Here is a 24,236-nt window from a genome sequence, read left to right on the forward strand (position 1 = left end):
AACACCGCAGAATCAGCACCAGCTCCCGTGATTATCTAGTTCGGTCCTCAAAATTCTAAATCCTTTACGACAATCTTCATCAGGTTTTATATTAAAGAAAAAAATGGAAAAGTTACAACACTTCCGGCAGGATTTGAACCCGCAACCTCCGCAATCCGTGCGTTGCTCTTAACCAATTGAGCTACGGAAGCCTACCAGAACCTTGCAAATCTTTCCATTCCTTCCCTTATGTATACACGCCTTTGGGGCTTTGGAGTGGTGGTGGGTTTCCATTTTTTCCTTTAATATAAAATTTGGAGTATCGCTCGCAGACGTATCTGCATGTTAAAAAAATTAATCTTTATCAGGATGTGTATTAGATTTCGATTGGATATGGATCTGATCTGTCAGTTCAACAGTGACGTTTTTTGTTGAAGAAATGTCACTTTCGACACCGACAGATCATATCCATATCTAATCCAAATCTAATTTACATCCTTTTAAGGGTTCCGTAGCCAAAGGGTAACGGGACCCTATTACTAAGACTTCGCTGTCCGTCTGTCCGTCTGTCACCAGGCTGTATCTCGTGATCTTAGATAGCTAGACAGCTGAAATTTTCACAGATGATGTATTTCGGTTGCCGCTATAACAACAAATACTAAAAACAGAATAAAATAGAGATTTAAGTGGGGCTCCAATACAACAAACTTGATTTTTGACCGAAGTTAAGCAACGTCGGGCGGGGTCAGTACTTGGATGGGTGACCGTTTTTATAGATAATGGTACGGAACCCTTCGTGTGCGAGTCCGACTCGCACTTGGCCGGTTTTTATTATTTATTTATTATAAACTGTGGTCATGAATAAAATAAGCAGATGCGTTGGCAACACTAGTCAGTGTCAGTACTGTCATGGCGGCGGCTATGTTACAAGCGCATTGTGTGGAGCAATAATAAATTGTTTTATTTATAATGCAATTAACCCAAGAGTGATTATAAGTAGATTGACGGATGCAAAAAATTGCATACACAGTATATGAATGGAATAAATATGCTTTCAGCGGTTTCTAGTAAATAAATCACCCAACCTTCAATTAACGCCTGGTGATGGGCGTTCGAGGTCGATCCAAGTAAACACCATGCGGGCACTCGTACAACACACCCGTTGTAAAACCACACGTGTTACTCTCTAACCCATAGTGAGAGACAGGGACAGAGCTACCGTCGCTAATTAACTAGTTCTTAAACAGTTTTCCCTAATCGAATTGTATGTCGAAGCACTCATTCCCATTGTAATTGCTGGTGTTTAGTTTTAAATAGTGTTCGGAATCCTTACTATTATTAAGTATTGACTGTTTACAGTACATAATTATGCTGTACTAGTGCTATAATTAACACATTACGTGACCATTTCGAAAATATAAAGGGCCATACGTACCTACTGTAAATAGTACATTACGATACAAGTGCGAAAAATAGGTAATTCGCAACACGTGTCGATTTAAAACACTCCTTTCGGTTGCTTTTTAATTTATCGTCACTCATGAAATACCAAAGACAATATTGTCGTCACTCGTTGCGAATTTCCTATTTTTCGCACTTGTATCGTACTAATATGACATATTAGCTGAACCTTGAGTTCTTTTAAATTTGTAGCGCGATGTCTCTCCTGTTCTTTATCTTTTCTGATAAGTGTCTGATCTTACCCGTTGTTTGAATTTTACAAATTGTTTAAATTTTATAAACTGTGTAAAGTCAAATAATATCGATATACTTAGGCAAATTCAAGCATCGGCACGGGTTGCGTTGCCTAGCTAAATTGTCAGGATGTAGAAAGAGGGAACATTTAAAAAAGTACGTTTACATCCGTCGTTTGGTGTGTCAAATACAGATTTTTAGGGTTATTAATGGACCTGAGGAGCGCTAATGGAACGCTTATTCAGTAGAATCCGCATATGTGGGAAGTGACAAACACGTCATACTAAGCGGATGCCACATGAAGCATAGTGGATAAACTTTTTATTTTTGTTATTTTTTCCAAATTAATCTCAAATTCCTTTGTGAGAAATGAGTTTTATTAACCTTGTACCAATTATCAACTTGTCACTGAGAATCAAAACTAAAACAAATAACACGCCACGCACGCACCAAACGTCCTCGCAGGGAAAGACGTGGGGACGGTCACGAAAACCAGCGAATGTGTTAGTAAAACCGGACATAATTTCATGAAAATAGGATTTATGGGTAAGCAATTATTCACTATAAGCGAAGAAGTCATCTTATCCGAGATTTGTGGGTCATAGTAAGCGATTAGTCTCTATGAGCGAAGTCATCTTATACGACTTTGTCATAAACTAAATTATGTAAAAACCAAACTTCGCACAGTAATTACGTCATAGTAAGAGCGGTTGGTCAGTTTAAGCGGAGTCATAATAAACGGATTCCACTGTAGTTGCATGAGATAATTGAAAGTTTGTGCGGAACCCTCGGTGAGCGAGTTAAACGAACTCTCACTTGACCGGTTTTTTTCTTATTTGCCAAGCAATCGGCTATCATAATGCATAAGTAGATATTATGTAAAAATTTCAACCGCATATATTACAGGGTTACCAATCAGAGCCTTTTAAAGGTAGGTTTAGGGCCAAATAGGGATCTCTGTAATTGCAACCGATCATAGGATAGTAATAGTACCTACTTACTAGTTTTCTATCAGTCGTAGTAATAACTCGTTTCACCTTTAACATCATTGAATGAGGCATCCGACGTCTGCGTTTGAAAAAGGTTATTTAATTTTGATTAGATTAGCCCTTTACCTTGTTTTAATTGCTTTGATACTCGTATAGAATGGTTTGGCAAATTCCGACTTTAATTACCTATCTATAGGCTTTCACATTTAAGTACAATTAGGGTTAAATAACTATTGGGGTTATAATGCCGTAGGACACGCTGGTAGGTGTACGCATTTACTCTATTTTGACACATAAAATGAATCAGTTTTTAAATTAGAATTCAATAGGGCGGCGTAGGCAAATAATAATACCTAAGTAAATACTTAAGAAGGATAAGACATACGTAAGCTTTCGAAGTGCTTTAATAAATAAACAAATAACTATCTGGGGGCACGGGAGTGCCCCTTGAACTTAGTTTGACATGCTGCCGCGTGGGTATTTATTTGGATTTTGGCTAATGCAGGGCAGTCAGGTAACAATAAACCTGACTGCCCAGGACTCCAAGGAGTATGTATGTGTGTAGCTATGTATGGCCTACATCCTACACTGTTTGACGGGTTTATTACGTATGACGTGTAAATACTTACAAGTAGACTCAGTTTTCTTTAAATTGCTTGTGCCGCATATCTAACCGCAGTTAGGTTGTTTGCCATACGATGTTCGATTACTTAATGTCGGTGTACTGTGTATAAATATGTGGTGTAGCAGATTGCTTGATGCTTTTAACAATTTAAACGAATTTTAACGACATTGTATCATATTATTTCAAATTTCATTGTAAAATAAAAAAAATGAAGGAATGCCGATTACCATGAAAACAAATCAAAGCGGCGTTCCTGTTCTAGTCGGGAATTATTTTATTTGATCTTTACTTCGACATTGTAATTACCAAATCTTGAAAAATATGATATTAATTTAATTTATAAAAATATTGTATTCTTTTGACCGTCCTTTGCCGTAATACCTACATCCATCTCAATCAATCGTCGTAAATTATATCGTAATAAATACATCCTTATTTCTGTTGAATTTGTTTGGAAACAAGCAAAGGTGTGTTAGTGTTGATTTTAACGTAACTGAGAGCACAGGAGATAATTGAAGTTTATCTGAATATTAGCTGTTAATTTCTAATAAATACCCTAGTTTACCTCGCAAACCCTCTAGCTCCATCATTGTGAACTTTTTTCAAAAACCTAATTATGCTTACAAAATTTCACGAGAATTCGTTCAGAAATGCGACCTGCAACCCGTTCTGATTTTAATGTCTTGTTCTGAAAGTGTTATGGTTTGGATCTGTCAGTTGTCAACAGTGACATCGACAACAGTGTCGTGTCAATGATCTCTATACTAACCTATGTAACTATGTTTCTGCTAAAAGTTGGTGGTTGGTTCGTTGTTCCTGGTGAAATCTAGGCAAAACCCATCAAAAATTCCTTACATACCAGGAAGATAGGTCTGATAGCCCGAAAGCACAGAATAAGTAATTAATAGTACTATCATCCGAAAGCCACGAAATCCACGCTCAGAGCGTTAGGAGCTTGCACGCTCGACGCTGACGCCACAAAGTATGGCGGTCAGCGAGTGTGCGTGCGGTGGTCGAGACATAAAAATCAATCCCGGAAAGAAAGGCTTACATCGCACTGCTAGCTCGTCGGTGTAGGAGTTGGAACAGGCTGCCCTCGGCGGAGCAGAGGCTGAGGCTGCGCAGGCGGCGGCTCTCCTCCATCTCGCGCCGCTCGCCGCGCTCGCGCCACCGCGCCATTATGGACTCGAGACAAAGCATCCCGACATCACACAAAACATTGCCTCAGTCTTTCTATCATTGTGCTAATTTTTTTAAACAAAAATCCATAAATTCACATTATATAACTGGCGAAAAGTTCCGTCCGTACGTACACTGGCACGATTAAATGCGGCAAAACACTCGCGTCCCAAAGTTATTGTTTACCAAGTTAATCACATGTCTATACACTTCTCACTTATAATCTGCTCAGTCAAGAAGAGTTTCCGTACAACACAGACGCGAATGTCAATTGTTTGTTTGTAGTTATGAATTGTTTTTCGAGTGGTGGTAGGAGGAGCGTCGCGACTGGTCCGTTGAGCGGCGCGAACAAAACTGCCGTGAGTCGCGCCGCTGCTGCCTTAATGTACCAGCTCAGCTGTACTATATAAGTATTGCCTACTACTGTAGCGGCGCATAGGGAGATTTCATTGTTAAACTGAACATTGGACACATTTATAGAGAATCTTTGGTGCATCTTATATATTCTTCAAAGACCATGTTAGATTTTAATTACTTATTCATTGTGCAACATTCTCGTAAACATACTTGACCTACATATTAAACTAATACTTACCTATTTGTAAACTTTGCCCTGCACATCGTACTTAGGTAATGTTTGAAGAATAGACATAATTATAAAAAACTAAACATGTTGGTACATAAAGCGAATCTCAAAATTAATTGTGTTATTAATTATTAAAGAGCTTTAACTTTGCGCCAAATGAATATAGAAGGCAGACTATAGGAACTAAATAGGTAGAATTAGTATAAATGAAAACGATCATGATCATGACTGGAATCAATTGAATAATTCAAAGATAATTAAACATTATTAACTTTAATAAGATAGGTTCTGCTTGAAAACTAATTACTATTCTTTGAGATCATATTTATGAAAATTAAAAATAGGTACCGAGAGTACATTGACACAATTTTGACCCAGGCCTTATTAAACTAGAACAAATAATATTGTCTTAAGCCCGCTGCAGTTGACAACGCCCTGCAGGCGGGTCGCTGACCGGGTTATAAGGGAATCCTGCCAAAAACCGCCCCTGTGCGTACACACGCCGCTCTCATATCTCAGAACAATAGAACCTCAATACGACATAAGATGCTTACAAGTTATGACCTTTTGACTCTTGGACGATATCATTTGAAATAATGGACGACAACGTACAGACTCAGTATTTTGAAGCGTTTACTAAAAGTCGTGGTCACTAAGTCACTAATATATAGACACACTTAGCGCCACTTGTACAGTCAAAGGCAAAAATATCATTCCAGACAAATGGCTCAAATATATGTGAACAAGTACTTTATTGTCTAAGGTGTAAGAGCGTACACATATTTGTGAAACTTTGGGAGTGTATATATATTTATGCCCTTGACTGCACCATTCCACTAACCCAGGGTTTACCCGTTAAACCTGGAGTTACCATGGTTAGCAGTACAATTTGACACTGGGTTAACTGTTTAACCGCTTAACCCCGGTTCAGTGAGATATACTTAATGTTTTAGTTACATCCGTTTTATATTACAAAAAATAAACATTGAAAACAGTAACATATAATCTTCTACGGCGGCCCAACAAACATTCAATCAAACTTAGACAACAGATTATCGTATAGTAAGTTGTACCATTTTAAAACAGTTTTAATATTAAAATGTCAAAGTTTGTAACAAAAAACCATAGAGTAACTTATACTAGAGCGGTACTGTCATAGTAAATTTTGTAACCCCAGTAAATTCACTGCCATCTGTCGACACACTTTAAAACTAAAAATAAATATTTATAAAAATATGTTAAAATGTATTTAAATATGGATAAATGATTTTTTTTATTTGCATTAATTATTTTTATGATTTTGACCCATGTTCTTTCACTGATATGCGTTAAAATTATAAATAACAAACGAAACCGTCAACGCCCTCTATACGAGTGTAGGCCAAAACTAGTGGCGCCCTCTGATCGAGAATCAAATTTTCGTGATTTTCGATGCACTAGGATAGGAACTAAATAGGTAGAATTAGTATAAATGAAAACGATCATGATCATGACTGGAATCAATTGAATAATTCAAAGATAATTAAACATTATTAACTTTAATAAGATAGGTTCTGCTTGAAAACTAATTACTATTCTTTGAGATCATATTTATGAAAATTAAAAATAGGTACCGAGAGTACATTGACACAATTTTGACCCAGGCCTTATTAAACTAGAACAAATAATATTGTCTTAAGCCCGCTGCAGTTGACAACGCCCTGCAGGCGGGTCGCTGACCGGGTTATAAGGGAATCCTGCCAAAAACCGCCCCTGTGCGTACACACGCCGCTCTCATATCTCAGAACAATAGAACCTCAATACGACATAAGATGCTTACAAGTTATGACCTTTTGACTCTTGGACGATATCATTTGAAATAATGGACGACAACGTACAGACTCAGTATTTTGAAGCGTTTACTAAAAGTCGTGGTCACTAAGTCACTAATATATAGACACACTTAGCGCCACTTGTACAGTCAAAGGCAAAAATATCATTCCAGACAAATGGCTCAAATATATGTGAACAAGTACTTTATTGTCTAAGGTGTAAGAGCGTACACATATTTGTGAAACTTTGGGAGTGTATATATATTTATGCCCTTGACTGCACCATTCCACTAACCCAGGGTTTACCCGTTAAACCTGGAGTTACCATGGTTAGCAGTACAATTTGACACTGGGTTAACTGTTTAACCGCTTAACCCCGGTTCAGTGAGATATACTTAATGTTTTAGTTACATCCGTTTTATATTACAAAAAATAAACATTGAAAACAGTAACATATAATCTTCTACGGCGGCCCAACAAACATTCAATCAAACTTAGACAACAGATTATCGTATAGTAAGTTGTACCATTTTAAAACAGTTTTAATATTAAAATGTCAAAGTTTGTAACAAAAAACCATAGAGTAACTTATACTAGAGCGGTACTGTCATAGTAAATTTTGTAACCCCAGTAAATTCACTGCCATCTGTCGACACACTTTAAAACTAAAAATAAATATTTATAAAAATATGTTAAAATGTATTTAAATATGGATAAATGATTTTTTTTATTTGCATTAATTATTTTTATGATTTTGACCCATGTTCTTTCACTGATATGCGTTAAAATTATAAATAACAAACGAAACCGTCAACGCCCTCTATACGAGTGTAGGCCAAAACTAGTGGCGCCCTCTGATCGAGAATCAAATTTTCGTGATTTTCGATGCACGTTTTTTCCTTAGACTGTATCCATCTATTACGGAGTTATATCTATCTTTGAAAAAACCTAGCTTTGTAATTATAGGTATACTACCATAACCAATGTTTAAGTCAGAATTATAAATGCCTATATATGTATGTATATGAGTAACGCAGCGTCAGTCGGCGAACAAGACGTGAACGCTAAGAGGTGCAGCGCGGCGCGGCGCGGCGCGGAGCGGGGTAAATCAATCCAAGATACCTATAGAAGTGTCCAACGTGGGCGATCTCGTTGCGAACGCGAACAGCTTGGGCCCACCGCGCCGCGCCGCTTCGCTTCGCATACGCGAGTGTTCGCCTATGCAAATATACAAAAATGTGGACGCAACTGAAAAGATCAGTTGAGCTCAACTTTGTAGGTTTTGTTAAATTGGTTTAGTACAAGATGTTTGTTCACCGCTATGCGTCTTGGTCTTGTACGGTCCATATCCTAGTTCTAGTATAAGGCACCTGTGCTGAAACTGAGCATCACAAGTGTAATAATGCCCTAGTGAATCTGGATACGTTAAGACCTTTTTATTCTTGAACGATTTGTAGTTTTACGGTCATTTGAAATGGACGTGTACTATTTTGCGTCTTATTCCTTGAACCATATGTTTGAAAGTAGAATTAAACTCGTATGTAAATAATTCAATTTAGATAAAGAAAAGCCTTGCATGTGCAATAAGAAAGTTGTAATGATTAAAATGTTGTGTAACCTTACCTCGTCTACGTGGTTTCTCTTTAACTCATTCACTGCCTGCAACCCGCCAGGTGGGCGCTCAGTCCTTAGTCGCTTTTCGCTACATACGGTTTTTTACATGTTACACGTAGCACGCGCTAACACTGGCTGTGTTAATTCCACACCCGGTTTTCCTACTTGTATAACTTGTATAACTCACTTTAAGTACAAGGAGTTTTTCTGTCCCATAGAAAATTTCGACGGCTGATCAGCTGAAATTTGATTACGACCAGTTTTTTTTGTGATATCGAGGGATAAAACTGCTCAATATAAGTCTCAGAATTCCTGAGGGTTTTCAAATTATAATGTTTATTTTTAAGAGGCAACCCGTATTACAAAAAATTATAATAATATAATATTGTTTTAATCACCAATAGAAAGAAAAATGTTGCATTTAAATTCTAGCATCGTTTTCTCGTTGGAAAGGAAACAAGTATTATTTCTCGTGCGATGGGATTCCGTGATCAAAACTGCGGGTGGCGAACACAATGCGTGTTCTAGTTTAGGCTTTAATTACTGGCCAATGTCCCATTAAACGAACATTCAACGTTCTAACGCCAAAACCGTAGGTTTGAGGCATGAGAAAGGAGGGTAATTTATTACTTGGGTATGTATATATTGAATCAAAACTGCCCTTTTTATTTGATACAAGAAAGTACATAGTTCTTGGCCCAAGATCTAAGACATTTTTTTCTTGGACGAAGACATTTTCGAGTTTCTATATATCGAAATTCTAAAAGATCTTGAAAAAAGATTATACCTTGGAATAAAACTATGAAAACGGATTATATCGCGTATATTGAATTTATAATACATCCCGACGTTTCGAATTCTTTACAGCGTTCGTGGTCAACGGGTGACTGAGGAAAAATTACAAAGTGCAAAAATACCCACATACTAAAACAATTAACAATCATAGACTACAAACTTTAAGGCTGGTTGTACATGCAAAATCGGTTCATAAGGCTAGTTTATTTTCAAGTAAAGATACGCGATAAAAAAAAAAAAAAAAACTACGCCGGCTCCAACCCTACACCGCGTCGCGTATATATATCTTTACTTGAAAATAATTGTAGTGTATAACTAGCCTTATGAACCGATTTTGCATGTATAGGTACAACCAGCCTTAAAGTTTGTAGTCTATGATTGTTCATTGTTTTAGTATGTGGGTATTTTTGCACTTTGTAATTTTTCCTCAGTCACCCGTTGACCACGAACGCTGTAAAGAGTTCGAAACGTCGGGATGTATTATAAATTCAATATACGCGATATAATCCGTTTTCATAGTTTTATTTCATGAGTAACTATCGCGGTAACCGAAGACAATATTATTATACCTTGGTTCAAAGTATTTCTTTATCTGTGTGCTTGGGTATCTGGTGAAAGGGCGAGCGGCAAGCGGGGCGTTATTCAGCTTCCACGGACCTCGAGTTTGAGCTGTAGAAAGAGGCAATTATACTTGTCACAGTTGTCATCTTGTCATCTGCCGTGATAGCATTAGGGATGAAAGGGGTTGGGGCGATAGGTGATTAACTTAGAATAGGATTATGTCAATTAAATGACTGATAGCAGCAGTATTCAAATATGCGGCTATCTATTAGACATTTATTTTTTGGTATGCTACAAAATTACACAACAATTTAATCCTGTGCCGGGCACATGATTGACGCGACAGTATCTCGCCGCGAGATAGACTACAAGTCTCTTACTAACTGTATGAATTAAAGGGGGACGGGTATTCTATGTCGCGGCGAGATACTCTCGCGCCAATCATGTGCTAGCCCGGCTGGTAACGTCAGTTATTTGTATGATGAGCACATGTATTTATTAAGTATTTGTAAATATTTATATATTACATACATGTATATCGTTGTCTAAGTACCCACAACACAAGCCTTATTGAGCTTACTGTGGGACTTTGTAAATTTGTGTGATAATGTCCTATTATATCTATTTATTTTATTTATTTAATGCATAGCATAACTATAGGTATTACTAGAAGGTAGTATAAATTCCTTGTAACCAACTATGCTTAATTTGTTATGTGTTTAATTTGGATAAAGAATATTTGTATTGTATTGTATGCTACTATTGTCGCATGATTGATAAAGATAAAAAATGTTTTTATTGCACAGAACGAATACAATGGTAGTACATATAGTACATATCACAAGTTACAGAAAAGAGTTGGTGCATAACTGAATTGACATTCGGAGGTTCCAGGAGTCCCCGCACTAGGCTAGGCCTGTATCGCGGGAGACCAGATGTACATTTTTATGTCATGATGATATGAGATTCAGGTTTATATACCTGGATTAAGAATTTTTACAATTGAGGACAAAAATGAGATTCAGGTTTATATACCTGGATTAAGATAAATACAATTTCTGCTATTAGTTATTACATTATTGCTATTAAATTTGTTTCTAGGTTCAACTTTAGTTTCAATTATATTCCAATGATATTTAGTCTAATCTAGCTAGTTTTATATCTATTACAGTTATGTTTTACACAATTTTATAAAGTTACGGTATTTTAGTCTAATTTAGTTAGTTTTATATATATTGCAGTTTTGTGTTAAACAATTATATAAATAGATAGGACAGAATAACAACACAAAAATGTTGATCCACTCACATATTACATACCTATTAACTAAATAGGCTTGTTATAATTTACGTAAGCAAATCTCACAGAACTTTTGTAAGTGTCACTTAAGGGACCCACTGACTATCAGTCCGCCGGACGATATAGGCCTGTCAGTTGTTCGGAACTCTCAAATTTTTGTTCTAACTGACAGGCCGATATCGTCCGGCGAACTGATAGTCAGTGGGCCCCTTTACTGTAATTTTATTTGGTAGGTGAACGCAGTCGTAAGTTACTTACATAAATTTTACGTTAGAAACTTTTTGTAGGTGTAAACGCAGTCGTAAGTTACTTACATAAATGTAACGTTAGAAACTTACAAGTCTAAGATGCATGCACTGTGGCATAAAAGACGTCGTAACATTATTGTAGCACGCTACGCCGTAGCCCTGATCGTAGCATAGCCGTAGAAGTTCTACACAAGTAGAACACACGGACATAGCTCTGCTTTAGTGTAAATTAATAAGAAAAATGGGAAGTCACTAGTCACACATCACACCTATCATTAGGCGAGTTGAATAGAACCCCGGGTCATGATACGATTACAAAAGAAACACGTAGTCATGCTATAGTCATTGCAATGCTGTATTTCAAAAAAAGTCAACAAAGAAACAAAATAAGCAAATAAAGTTGTAACTTGAAGAAAACAAAAGCACCCAGGTATATAGAAAACTTTAGTTGGATCGACGTTTTCTTTAGCTAAATTGTACTTTCTTCCAAGAGAATAAGGACCATAGAGCTTGCATCATTAAAGTGGTTTCTCAAAACCTTCAGGCCCATAAAATCCCACTTTACAACATCGAAAGTGGAACAATTTGGAAGGATAACATCGACAGTCGGGGAATCAATTTCAAAGTTACTGTCTAGGCTTGAGCTTGAACACGGGGGCTTGGTAGCCGAGCGGGGAGGCAACTAGCGGCTGTAACTGGTGGTCGTGGGTTCCAACCTTCCAACCATGGATACTTAGTGATAGTCAATGATTTTTGTGGAATGTTTAGGTATACAGTGAAATCTCGATAATCCGGCACTTCGATGGTCCGGTATACCCAGTAATACGGCATTAAAATTGGGAATCAAATGATCATTTTATGTCCTAGTTTACTATGTGCTCTTACGTTTTCGTCCTTCCATGTCTTTATAAATGCAATGGCGAAGTTCTAGATAAAAGTAGAATTTTCTTTGAATTTAGTATTTTAGTAAAGTGGACGCTACTAAAAAACACATCAATAATACGAGTTTTTCAGTAATCCGGCTCTCTTGTGTCAGCATTAGTGTCGGATTAGTGAGATTGTATAGTAGTGTATACCTTTAGCACAGTCTATAAAACAATACAGTCATTCGACGAAGCCGTCTAGACAGGGCAGTCGTGCGGGGTGCGAGGGGTGTACTGCGTGCACCCGAGCTGCTTACATTCGCCATTGTTAGTAGCTCGGTACACTTAAAAGTCGTCGGTCCACTGTATACTTTTTAAACTGTGCCTTTACAAACTATTATTTGCATACCCCGATTTGATGGTAGTGCAATTTTTTTTGAAGTTTAAAAAGTGTCAGCCTGTCAGGTCAAGTGAGACTTACTATAAGTCGATTTCGATATATTTTTTCCTTAGACAGTACCGTTATGTAATTTTTTTATATTACCTATAATCGCTTTTACGAGTACATCAAAATTAATTGAATTATTATTCGATGTAATATTAATTACTGTGAGAATGATTATAGTTTATGTTAGATGTCAGATGTTTCAGTTGCGATAAGAAAAAAATCAAAGAAGTTAGCAAACAAATAATAAAAGAACAAACACTTAACTTATATTAACTACTGTAAGGATGATTAGGTGGATTATTTGTGGGAGGATGATTTGTCATTATGATTTAGAAATTGTTCATCACCAGCACTTGTGTATTATTGCCTCCGTCAAAGTAAGTAAGTAAGTAAGTATTTATTTGCAAAGAATAAGTAGGTACAATAGTGTCTTAGGCGGTAAGCCGGCAAACCGGGGTGATTATTTGACTTCGGCCTGTAGAATGAGTGTATAGATAGATAGACAATCGGCCTTGGCCTACCTTACTTTAAGGCTTAAGCCTTCAGTGAGTGCGGTAACATGGTAAGGGTATACTAATTGCGTACTGATGACACCTGTATCCCAACACTAGTATTTTACGAGAGAACGTAATTCAAATCCATACGTGGCTTACTAACTAAAGCCCTCATGCAATCATAATGAAATCACGCTGCGAAAATTCAAATCCCTATTCTAACATTTGGTATGTGTTATGTAGGTCAGATACAACTAGTTAGGATCATGGTATAGTATCTCTGAAGAGGAGTAATGTAATGCTGATAATAATGCCATCTCTGGGTTATGCTGGACATATATTCCTCAGCCGTGGTGCCCTGCTGAGCTAAAAAGCGGTATCTCAATTGAAGATTGCATGCAAATAAGTACCTTAAATTTGAATCATAACGTTCCATTTCCAGTTCATTCGTTTTTGAGATACCGCCTTTAGCATAAGGAGGGCTGAGTGTGGCTAGATATCATTCTTGTGTGTAGATAGTAGAAAACAAAATATACCAAAACAAATATTTAAGCAGGTAACTTAATCGTATTTAATTAAATCTAGAAGAATATATTTTAATAAAAAATGTTTTGATAGTGTTACTAACCTTACGTTGCAAATGAACTAGGAAACAAAATAAATTTGAAACGTAAAAGTAGTTTTTTTAATATGTAGTGCAAACACCGTACAATGACAGACTGACGTATTTAGACGAATAAAAAAACCAAATGACGTTTGGTTTGACGGGAAATTTTGAAATTATTTCTAAGTTGTTTTTTAATATAAATTCCGTTTAAACATATTTTTGGTCAGATTTATGTTAAGATATTAACAAACAGCGTTTCTTTATATCACAACCAACCTTGTAAGTTGTGTTGAGTTGTGCTCTTACTCATTCAACCAAACCAACGCAGGCAAGATGAAAAGCAATGCCGGCCGGGCCGCGCCGAATCTGTGTACCTTCTTGTATGTACATCGGTATAAGGGCAAGGTAAGTAAATTTTCGAGTTTATAATATATATATATACCTCCTGAACATTTATTTATTATTTCATCTTTATCAAAAGCTTTGATAGAGGCTTCGGGTAAAGCATATTTATGAAATGTTGGCGATGGAACATGGAACATTGTAACATTTCAAATAACAGCCGTTGAACTAGCACCATTCTTAGTGCCCGTAAGGCCCGTCATACACGTTGCTCTGATTATCATAATTAAGATACTATTTCCGTGCCTAGGTCTTAATCTGATAAATCAACTACAACCTGCCAAAATTAGAAAGACATACATCTACTGATAAAATCCAACCACAATACGTTACCTTTGTCGACATTTTACATGAATAATATCCCGATTCACTGATTTCTTGTTACCTAACATTAAATGTGACAATAGCACACCCTTAAAATGCATGCTCAACACTTGTCCTGTTTCGCTGTAAAATAACCTTTTTATACTTTTGATAACATCTTAACTGTTAATATATTTTCAGGTATTAAAAAGCTTTCAGAATAAAGTTGCGACACGGCAGGTATCGTGCTTTTCTTCGATAAGTTTTTCGATGTTGTCAATGGCAATTTCAGTGAACCTAAAAAAGGAAAATCTACCTAATCTAATGCGCTGTAACACCCAGATCACCGCACCACAAATTGTGGATAAAAAGCTTGAATGTTCTCAAAACTATGAAATATGCGACAAAAATGGATCTAAATTAAATCAAAAAAAGTTGGATCAAACTATTGAAGCTTTCCAAGTTATTTTGGGATCAAGAAGAAGAAATGAATTAGGTTGCCTCTAATTATTGTTTAAAACATAGTCAGGAAATAAATTGTTACATACTTGCTGTTAAGTTATTTTCACGGAAGTGCGCTTAAAGCGTCGCTGTATTTACATGTGTCTTAGTTACTTGGAATGGAACGTATGTAAATAAGTAGGTACTTATAAATAATATATTGTACTTGATTCAACATAAGTTTTCATTTATTTATTCTGAAAAACTGATTTATGTAGTTTTCTAAGCAAATGGAAATTGGTACGACAAAGATTACTACATAAATCAGTTTCCAATATTAAAGTTGTTACATGTAGGTAAAGAACCCATAAGTACGTGTGTGTGTGTGTGTGTGTGTGTGTGTGTGTGTGTGTGTGTGTGTACATGTGTGCGTGTTTACTGCATATACAGTCTCATTAGTTGAGAGCAGGACCGCTAGGGGCAGCACTAGTAGAGACGTGAACGTGAAATGTCCGAGAGTTTCTTATCTATTACAGTAATAACATATACTAATCTATGGTTAGGATCTCGCACTGTTCTATCAAAACCAGTTCAAAACCATAACAAATTGTTAAATTAGAATCGACTTCCCGGTTAAAACATTTGTTCGTACGAAATAAATTAAATTGCGCTGGCTTATAATAATTTTCCGTTGAAATGTTTGATTTCTCTTTCAATGTAATGATTTTTTGAAATTCGGTTCCTGTGATGTGGCGTATCTAGGTCACGTATTTGGGTCGCTTATTTCCAGTGCTTTTAGTTCGCAGCTATGAGCTAGGTCCACATTTACACAGGTACAAAGTTGATAATATTCCTTAAACTAGTGCGCAAGCAGCTGCCTGCCCCGTTTCTCCCGATCCCGATGTTAAGGGTTTAAAGGTCCCTTTTTCTAGTTTTTCGTAAATAACTCGTAAACGGTGCCCCGTTTTTAACGTAGGTACCACGTACCTAATATGCTTTTTGTATATTTTTGTGTTTGCTTGGGTCATATTTAAATAAAGTTTAGGTATGTATGTGTACGGTCGAGGAAATTGATTCTTTAGAGTTAGAGTTGTACATGCAAGAGCTGTTCAATGTAAAGTGAACCGGTAACTGCTAAATAAATCAATTTCCTCGTCCGTACTTTTCCTGTTAAGAGGCTCCCGGTGCGAGTGAAATGAATGACATTCCACGTGCGTCCTCATTTCTCGCTATAAAAAAATAAGAGAGATAAAATATCAGTGCCTTTTAAAGTCTTAATAATTCCTTTTCCTTTTAAAAATATTTCTTCTATACCTTTAATAATATAAAGCCATAATAAAAGGTTGTTGCTATTAAAAGCCAGCTAGCTATTCTTATATTACATAGAGAATGAAGGGAAAAGTTGAAGTGGGAGTTGAAAGGAGCAGACCCTTGACACCCGATAAAATCTGGGAAATCCTAAAGGAATGTTAAAATGGCAGGATCGTAGCCAGTGGGAATCCGAGATATCTAGCGTGATCTGATAATGTGTTTACAGGATGTCACGTTCAGTACCTACAGATCAAGCGAAGGTCTATTCATCACCTTAAAAGCTATTTACCGATTTGACCTTCATTTACGTTTAGCGAAAATTTAATGGCTTCGAAAAAAATATACTAATACACAGTACCTACAGTACAGTTTTCAGACAAATATGGGCAAAATTGTCCCATGTTATGGGTAATGTATTGTGTGTGACTTCGATATCCTTGCTATTATTTTGTGAGCGCATATTCAACTAATTGGGTATGCTTTTTGAAATAATCAACCGGTTAGGAATTGCGTTGCATTGCGTGTTCGCGTATTTAAGTTATAGTTAGACCGAGGTAAGTCTGGAACGATTTTGATAGCACACGCAGTGCAAGTGTTATTTATACGTCATAATTTCATAGGTTAACGTTTAAAATGTGCTATCAAAATCGTTGCAGATTAATCTCGGTCTGACTCTATTCGGCCGTACAAAAACATGTGAGGAGGATCTATTCATCTATATTTGCCATATTTGCACGAATAAGCCAAACACGCAAATGGGCAAAAACGCGTATCCGCCCGCTTGTCGGTTTTTGGTCACACATCGAAAATAAGGCAATTATTTGCGTTTTCAGACATATTCGCGTTTTTCTGTTGGCACCCCAAGTATGGATGTCGTGTTTATGATGGTTCCTCTACACTATCGGCGATGCTCGTTGATAGTATCATCGGCAAGATCATCGTGCAAGCATCCACATGATCGCCTGTTATGGCTCCTCTACAATATCGGCGATGATAGACGATGACTGGCGGGCATATTAGTGTAGAGGGCATACTCGGCAGTCCTCGATGATACTATGAACGATCATTGCCGGTAGTGTAGAGTAGGATTTACAACGCAACCGCCCGGCGATTCCCTTTGATGCGTGCCCAAAAAAACGACAACTCACGGGTCGCAGGCGATCATTGGCGATGATAGACGATGACTGGCGGGGACTGCGGAGTATGCCCTCTACACTATCGTGCCCGCTAGTCATCGTCTATCATCCCCGATAGTATAATTGAGCCATGTTTGGACTTCATACGATTATTTAGACAAACACGGCGAATACGCTACGCGAACACGCAACGCCATGCCAAGTGTCAGCATTAAGCCCGGTTCACATTTGTCTGTCGTGTCGTGTCGTGTTGTGTTGTGTCGTGACGCAAATCGGTTTCATATGTGATTCAAACCGGTAGCTTTTAAGGTTTTTTATTATCTTCATTCAGTTGGTCCGGACTGAAGGCGACACCGATGTGTATTTATTTATTCTTATGTGTACATAACATCACGTTCCCCACGGCGAGTGGTAATTGTAAAATGGGTTCCGTGGTGGCTCGGCAAGTGTCTCCCGCGGTCTCGTTGAGGACGTTTAATTAAATTGTTGTGATCGCGTAAGAACACAGCGGGCGCGCGGCCATTTATAAAAACGTTGCCCTAAAATATTATCACTTGTGTTGTACAGTGAAGAAAGTGCAGCCACAGATTATATAATAGTTCTTAGTGCAGCTTAGAGCTATTATTAGAGTATATTAGGCAGGTTCAAAATTTATTGATTTTGTTACCACCACAGTAAGAATGGTCGTGAGAGTAAGGCTCGGTTGCACTAAACTGTTTGTCATCGTTAAAGAGTTCGCTATTGTAAACCACCGCGTGCGCCGGGTGACGTTGATCACTCTGTCAAGTGTGGATGGTGTAACAACTGGCACTAAGTATTAATTAGCATGTGCGATTCATTTAACTGTCAGTATGTTGTTATAGGTATAGTCAGCAGTAGAAGTTGCTAAGCGGGCGAGCTGCTGCTGACTATACAATAAATATTAGGCCAATAGCAATAAACAGTACCTAAGGCTACCACGACTTTGACACTGACATATTCTTACCTTCTCTCTAAGGTCATGGAGCGTATAATTAACGCAAAGCTCCTGAGATACCTAGAAGAATACGATCTGATTAGCGACCGCCAGTATGGTTTTCGACACGGTCGCTCGACTGGTGATCTTCTAGTGTATCTCACACACCGCTGGGCTTCGGTCATTGAGAGTCAAGGTGAGGCATTGGCAGTTAGCCTAGATATAGCGAAGGCGTTCGATCGGGTTTGGCATCGGGGTCTCCTGTCGAAGTTACCATCTTATGGATTGCCGGAGGGACTATGCAAATGGATCGCTAGCTTTTTGTCCGGCAGACGCATACGAGCAGTAGTAGACGGAAGCTGCTCCGATAGCATGGACATTAACGCTGGCGTTCCGTAAGGTTCTGTGCTATCCCCAACGCTGTTTTTGCTGCACATCAATGACATGTTGTTTATCGACGACATTCATTGCTATGCAGACGACAGTACTGGGGATGCCTATTACACAGGCCGTGCCAACATCCCTCGTTCCGTGGTGCTGGAGAGTCGTGAAAAGCTTGTGTTGGATATTGAGAGCACTCTATACAGAGTGTCGGTGTGGGGCCGAGACAATTTAGTGCGATTCAACCCCACCAAGACACACCAGGCGCGCTGTACGAATTGTCGACGATCCCAAACTCACAAGCGGTATTGAACCTTTAAGTCTAAAGAGAGACTTTGCCTCCTTGTATGTGTTCTACCGCCTGTACAATGGGCTGTGCTCTATCACCGCACCGCTCGCCATCGGCAGGGCGTTCATCCTCACACCCTAGCACCTAAATGGTCGCGTACTATGCGGTTTAAGAGGAATTTTCTCCCGCGTACGCTTCGGCTGTGGAATGAGCTCCCTGCCGAGGTTTTCCCGAGGGGCTACAGTATGGGGTTCTTCAAAAAAGGAGTGTACAGGTTTTTAAAGGGTCGGCAACGCGCATGTAATATCTGGTGTTGCAGGCGTCCATAGGGTACGGTGACTGCTTACCATCAGGCGGGCCGTATGCTTGTTTGCCACCGCCGTGGTATTAAAAAAAATCGCTAACTTTCTATACATCTCGATCGCACTAATTATGCACGGTGGGGCCGCCGCGGAACAACGACGGTCATAAGTAGGTTTTTAGCTATATTTACTGATTTTTTTTATTTTTAAAAGTTAAAATATGCATCAAATACACAATACACATAACATAGATAACATATTTTTTAATTCGATAACCTGAATTAGTATACAATAATAAATTTAAACAAAAGAACACGTAGGTCTAATCTAGTATCAACATTAGTGACTTAGATAAGAATTAGTCATGTGTTTTACGATGGAGTTTAAATGATTGATTTAATAAATTATAGCATTCGTAAATACAGGGTGGCTAAATAATAAGTGCATTCCCGTTGCCACGGAGGTTTTGGGATTATACTGAGCAACTTTTACTGGGACCATGGGACCAACCCCGAAATCGCGAAAACAAAAAAACCCTACCATATAAAATGAACCAGCCAAAATGTACGAAACAGCCAAATTTTTTTTCGCGATTTCGGGGATGGTCCCATAGTAAAAGTTGATCAGTATAATCCCAAAACCTCCCTAGCAACGGGAATGCACTTATTTTTAGCCACCGTGTATATGTCTTTGGACCGTTCAGTCAGATTCAAACTATACCCGAATTACTGCTGCAGTAATGCGGCGTGGCATTGCTGCTGACTGCATTGCTGCCGAAAATGTCATCAATCCGGGCAGCACACATCGCTTTGACATTTGTGGCAGCAATGCAGTCGGCAGTAATGCACGCTGCAATACTGCTGCAGTAATCCTGCCGACTGGATTACTGCAAGAAACGTCAAATATAATGTAATTCTTATTATATGTACTTTATATTATTTCAATTATTTGGATGATTACAAGAAATTATTAGTGTTTATTTTAGCGCCATCTATTAATCTGTTTGAACAACACTACTGCTTAGCCACGCTTGGCGCATCACGAAACTCAACAGTACCTTACCTTGCAAGCTTCTACGTATAGCGAACAAGTTTTATTAGAAGTTGGTAGATGGCGTTTTTCTTAAAATTAGGTTACGTTCAGAAACCAAGCGAGTTACTTATTGATTTTCCTCTGCTATTTTCCCACTTATATACACTACCAAAGAGGATTACACTACTAACTTGCAAAATGGCTATAAAATTAAATAATTGTTACGGCAGTAATATTGTAAAAAAAATCAATTAGCTACATTCGCATTATATTGCACGGCTTTGTAAAAGACGAAAGTAAAGTGTTACATGTTAGGATTTTTTTTGAGATTTTTGTCATTTTTGACAGGTGAGGTGACAGTGACACATAGACCACATTTTTTCCTTTTGTTTTGTGTTTTTTTTTAATGGCATCGCGCTCCTGGCGCATTCAGACAAACGAGTAAAACGGGGAAACGGAATTAAAGGATTACATTATAACGGATAAGACGGAATTTTGGATGGATCAGGGAAAGGTAAAGTATAATAAATTAAAGTTTTATATTATGACGTGATAGGAATACATATAATACTTTAAATATATCTGGAGAGGAATCATTAATATGCAGGAGTGAGTTTTGTGTTTTAGTAGTTTTTAAGTTGTTTGTGTATTTCTTTTCGTTAAGTAGTTAAGGATGTGTTTGTAGTTTGTACTGATGTATTGATGTTTGAGCTGATGGCCGTGTTGCCAATGCTCCAAATAAATGAAAAAAAAAAAAAAAAACATAGTGTCATTATGTGTCAAGACTAAGTGTATTCCAATAATATAGAGGTCTATTAAAACAACGTGCAAAACTAGAAAAATCCCTATCAACGTGCCAAAGTCTCTACTTACCCGCTGGTCCACCCTTCGAGGGAGCTGCTTCTGAACTCCGGTTTGCACTTTTTATGTTTACCACTGTTTAGTTTCTTTTTTATTTTAACACTTAAACGTTTTGGACTACTCGGCAACGATATAATGGATTTCGTGTTCATGTTCTTGGCAGCGTCTAAAACAATTGCTTGTGTTTATTTGCAGAGCTATGGACGGTATCGAAAACCCGGAGTCGAATGGTGAATTTGCATTTGAGACAGACCACCTCGCGCTGCGAGGAAATAAGGACTACAATGATTTGTTGAAATATATTGTTGAGCTCGAGTCCCAAAGAGTAGCCGCTTTAAAAGACATAGAGGAGTTGACAGAAGCAAGAAACAAGGCGCTTGAGGAACCATTAGAATTTGTTCAAAAGCTACAGGCTGGCACAATTCAGTTTCCGCCTCGGCATCACATCAAAGAGATACCTATAATAGACTGGGATCAATATGGAGTAGACAATGCTCATGAAATTGATGAATCTATTAGAGACATAAAACCAGATATTTCAGAAGCTGGATTTAAAGTGCGTGGGCGGAAATACACTGACAGCAAGCCGGAGACATTCAATCAGCTTTGGTCCTGCGAGGAACAAAAAAGATTGGAAGAACTTTTAGAAATGTACCCTGAAGAACCAGTAGAAGCAAGGCGGTACAAAAAGATAGCCAAAGCACTTAGAACTCGTACTCCTATCCAAGTAATGAGTAGAGTGCAAAAGTATTTTGCAAAATTAGCCAAAGCTGGCTTGCCCATACCGGGACGGACACCCAAAGGTGTGGGGCGGGATAAATGTAAGTCAATACTTTACAAGAAATCAAATTTCTTCCCTCAGCTGCAAGTTCCAGTGAAAATGGAAGACATAAATGATGTTGCTGAGACTTACACAGCAACTACAGCCACATCCACTGAGACAAAAGTCGGCAATAAACACATAGTGGAGTTGTTATGGGCGGCCAAACAACAGAGGGCACTTGATGTAACTGCACCTGTGTACCAGAAGAATACTATGTGTGTTGGCTGCCAGGCTAAAGGTTTCCTGGGTGCACGGTGGACTGACAATGCCGGTTCAGATTACTGCACGGACTGTGTTGTAAAGCACCTACCGACAGAACAATTGACCCCGGTTCGGATGCCATTGGATTCCAGTACTGTCTAGTCAACATCCAGTACACCAGGCAAATATAGTAATAGTAATAGCCTTTATTTCATGCTTCTTTTTTTTCTTACAATTACATAAACTTTCAATTATTATTGGTTTATTATTTGCATGTCGCTTGTGCGGAAAAGGCCTCCCCCAGTTTTTCCCATTCCTTCCTATCCTGTGCTGTTCTCCACCAGTATCTGTCGAAGGTCACTAGCTCGTCTCTCCATCTATTATTTGGTCTTTTTTGTTTTCTCGCTATTCCTATTGGTGACCATTCTGTGACACGTTTAGTCCACCAGTTATCCGTTGTTCGACATATATACAGTTATGTGTTGTGTAACACATAACTGTAATAGATATAAAACTAGCTAGATTAGACTAAATATCATTCGAATTTAATTGAACTAAACTAAAGTTGTACCTAGAAACAAATTTAATAGCAATAATGTAATAACTAATAACAGAAATTGTATTTATCTTATTCCATATAAACCTGAATCTAATTTTTGTCCTCAATTGTAAAAATTCTTAATCCAGGTATATAAACCTGAATCTCATTTTTGTCCTCAATTGTAAAAATATTATTCTAGTTAACTCGCATGACATAAAAATGTACATCTGGTCTCCCGCGATACAGGCCTAGCCTAGTGCGGGGACTCCTGGAACCTCCGAATGTCAATTCAGTTATGCACCAACTCTTTTCTGTAATTTGTGATATGTACCTACTATGTACTACAATTGTATTCGTTCTGTGCAATAAAAACATTTTTTTATCTTTATCTTTTATATGGCCAGCCCAGGCCCATTTGCTCTTTTTTATTGCGTATATTATATCTTTTACTCCAGTTTTCTCTCTTATGACTCCGTTTCTGATTCTGTCCTTAATTTTAATTTTTAACATTGACCGTTCCATAGCTCTTTGACAGAGTTTCAGTTTATGAATATGTTTCTCAATGGGGGCTCCAGGTTTGGGAACCGTAAGTTAAGACAAATATAGACAATACTTAATAATAAATGATGTTAGATAATATCAAATAATATATAGGACATTTTTATGCCAAAATCACACTGACTAGCATTATAACATGCTTATGTATTTTGATTGTGTAAAAAAGAATCTTAAACAGTAAATAAATTATCTGTATAGTATTTACAAAACCTTTTAAAATGATGACATACTAATGATTACATTACCAATAAGAGTTACTTTCAAGACTGTTCAACAACATAATTAATAAGTATGTTGATACAAATTTGTTGTACTTATATTTATTTTATAACAAAAAACCCCTCTGGTGTTATTGCGGGTGTCCATGGGCGGCGGTAATCGCTTACCATCAGGTGATCCGTCTGCTCTTTGCCTCCTATATCATAAATAAAAAAAAACTGGCCAAGTGCGAGTCGGACTCGCGCACGAAGGGTTCCGTACCATTACGGAAAAAAACAGCAAAGAAATCAAGTTTGTTGTATGGGAGCCCCATTTAAATATTTATATTATTCTGTTTTTAGTATTTGTTGTTATAGCGGCAACAGAAATACATCATCTGTGAAAATTTCAACTGTCTAGCTATCACGGTTCATGAGATACAGCCTGGTGACAGACAGATAGACAGACGGACAGACGGACGGACAGCGGAGTCTTAGTAATAGGGTCCCGTTTTTACCCTTTGGGTACGGTACTCTAAAAACCAACTGATTCATGCAGTTCTAAGCATTTTTATGCTGTGTATTTAAAACTATCTATTTTTAACTTGGTTGTATCTAAGTGTAAGTGTACATATACAAATATGTATTATAAGCATAATAAAAACTAGTGTAGGTTTTAAAAATTCTAATATATATTATAGCCCAAACAA

The 24,236-nt window shown here is 37.7% G+C and overlaps 2 protein-coding genes across 6 annotated transcripts in view; one reads left to right on the forward strand and one right to left on the reverse strand.

Moving 5' to 3' along the window:
- The window catches only part of LOC134755153 (GTPase-activating Rap/Ran-GAP domain-like protein 3), a 125,813-nt gene extending 120,912 nt beyond the window's left edge, over positions 1-4,901 (reverse strand). For all 5 annotated transcript variants that reach the window (XM_063691648.1, XM_063691649.1, XM_063691647.1 and 2 more), the window contains exon 1: positions 4,340-4,901. In XM_063691648.1, the coding sequence (XP_063547718.1) occupies positions 4,340-4,488 (149 nt within the window). In that variant the 5' untranslated portion in view covers positions 4,489-4,901. The remainder of the gene's footprint in view (positions 1-4,339) is intronic.
- Positions 4,902-21,116: 16,215 nt separating this feature from the next.
- Positions 21,117-22,504, forward strand: LOC134755260 (ZZ-type zinc finger-containing protein 3-like). The gene is made up of 2 exons (XM_063691775.1): positions 21,117-21,258; positions 21,402-22,504. Exon 2 carries the CDS (start codon positions 21,406-21,408, stop codon positions 22,390-22,392), a length of 987 nt encoding a protein of 328 aa, XP_063547845.1. The 5' UTR covers positions 21,117-21,258; positions 21,402-21,405; the 3' UTR covers positions 22,393-22,504.
- Positions 22,505-24,236: the final 1,732 nt, after the last annotated feature.

Source organism: Cydia strobilella, chromosome Z, assembly GCF_947568885.1.
Source record: "Cydia strobilella chromosome Z, ilCydStro3.1, whole genome shotgun sequence".
In the NCBI taxonomy this organism is placed as follows: Eukaryota; Metazoa; Arthropoda; class Insecta; order Lepidoptera; family Tortricidae; genus Cydia; species Cydia strobilella.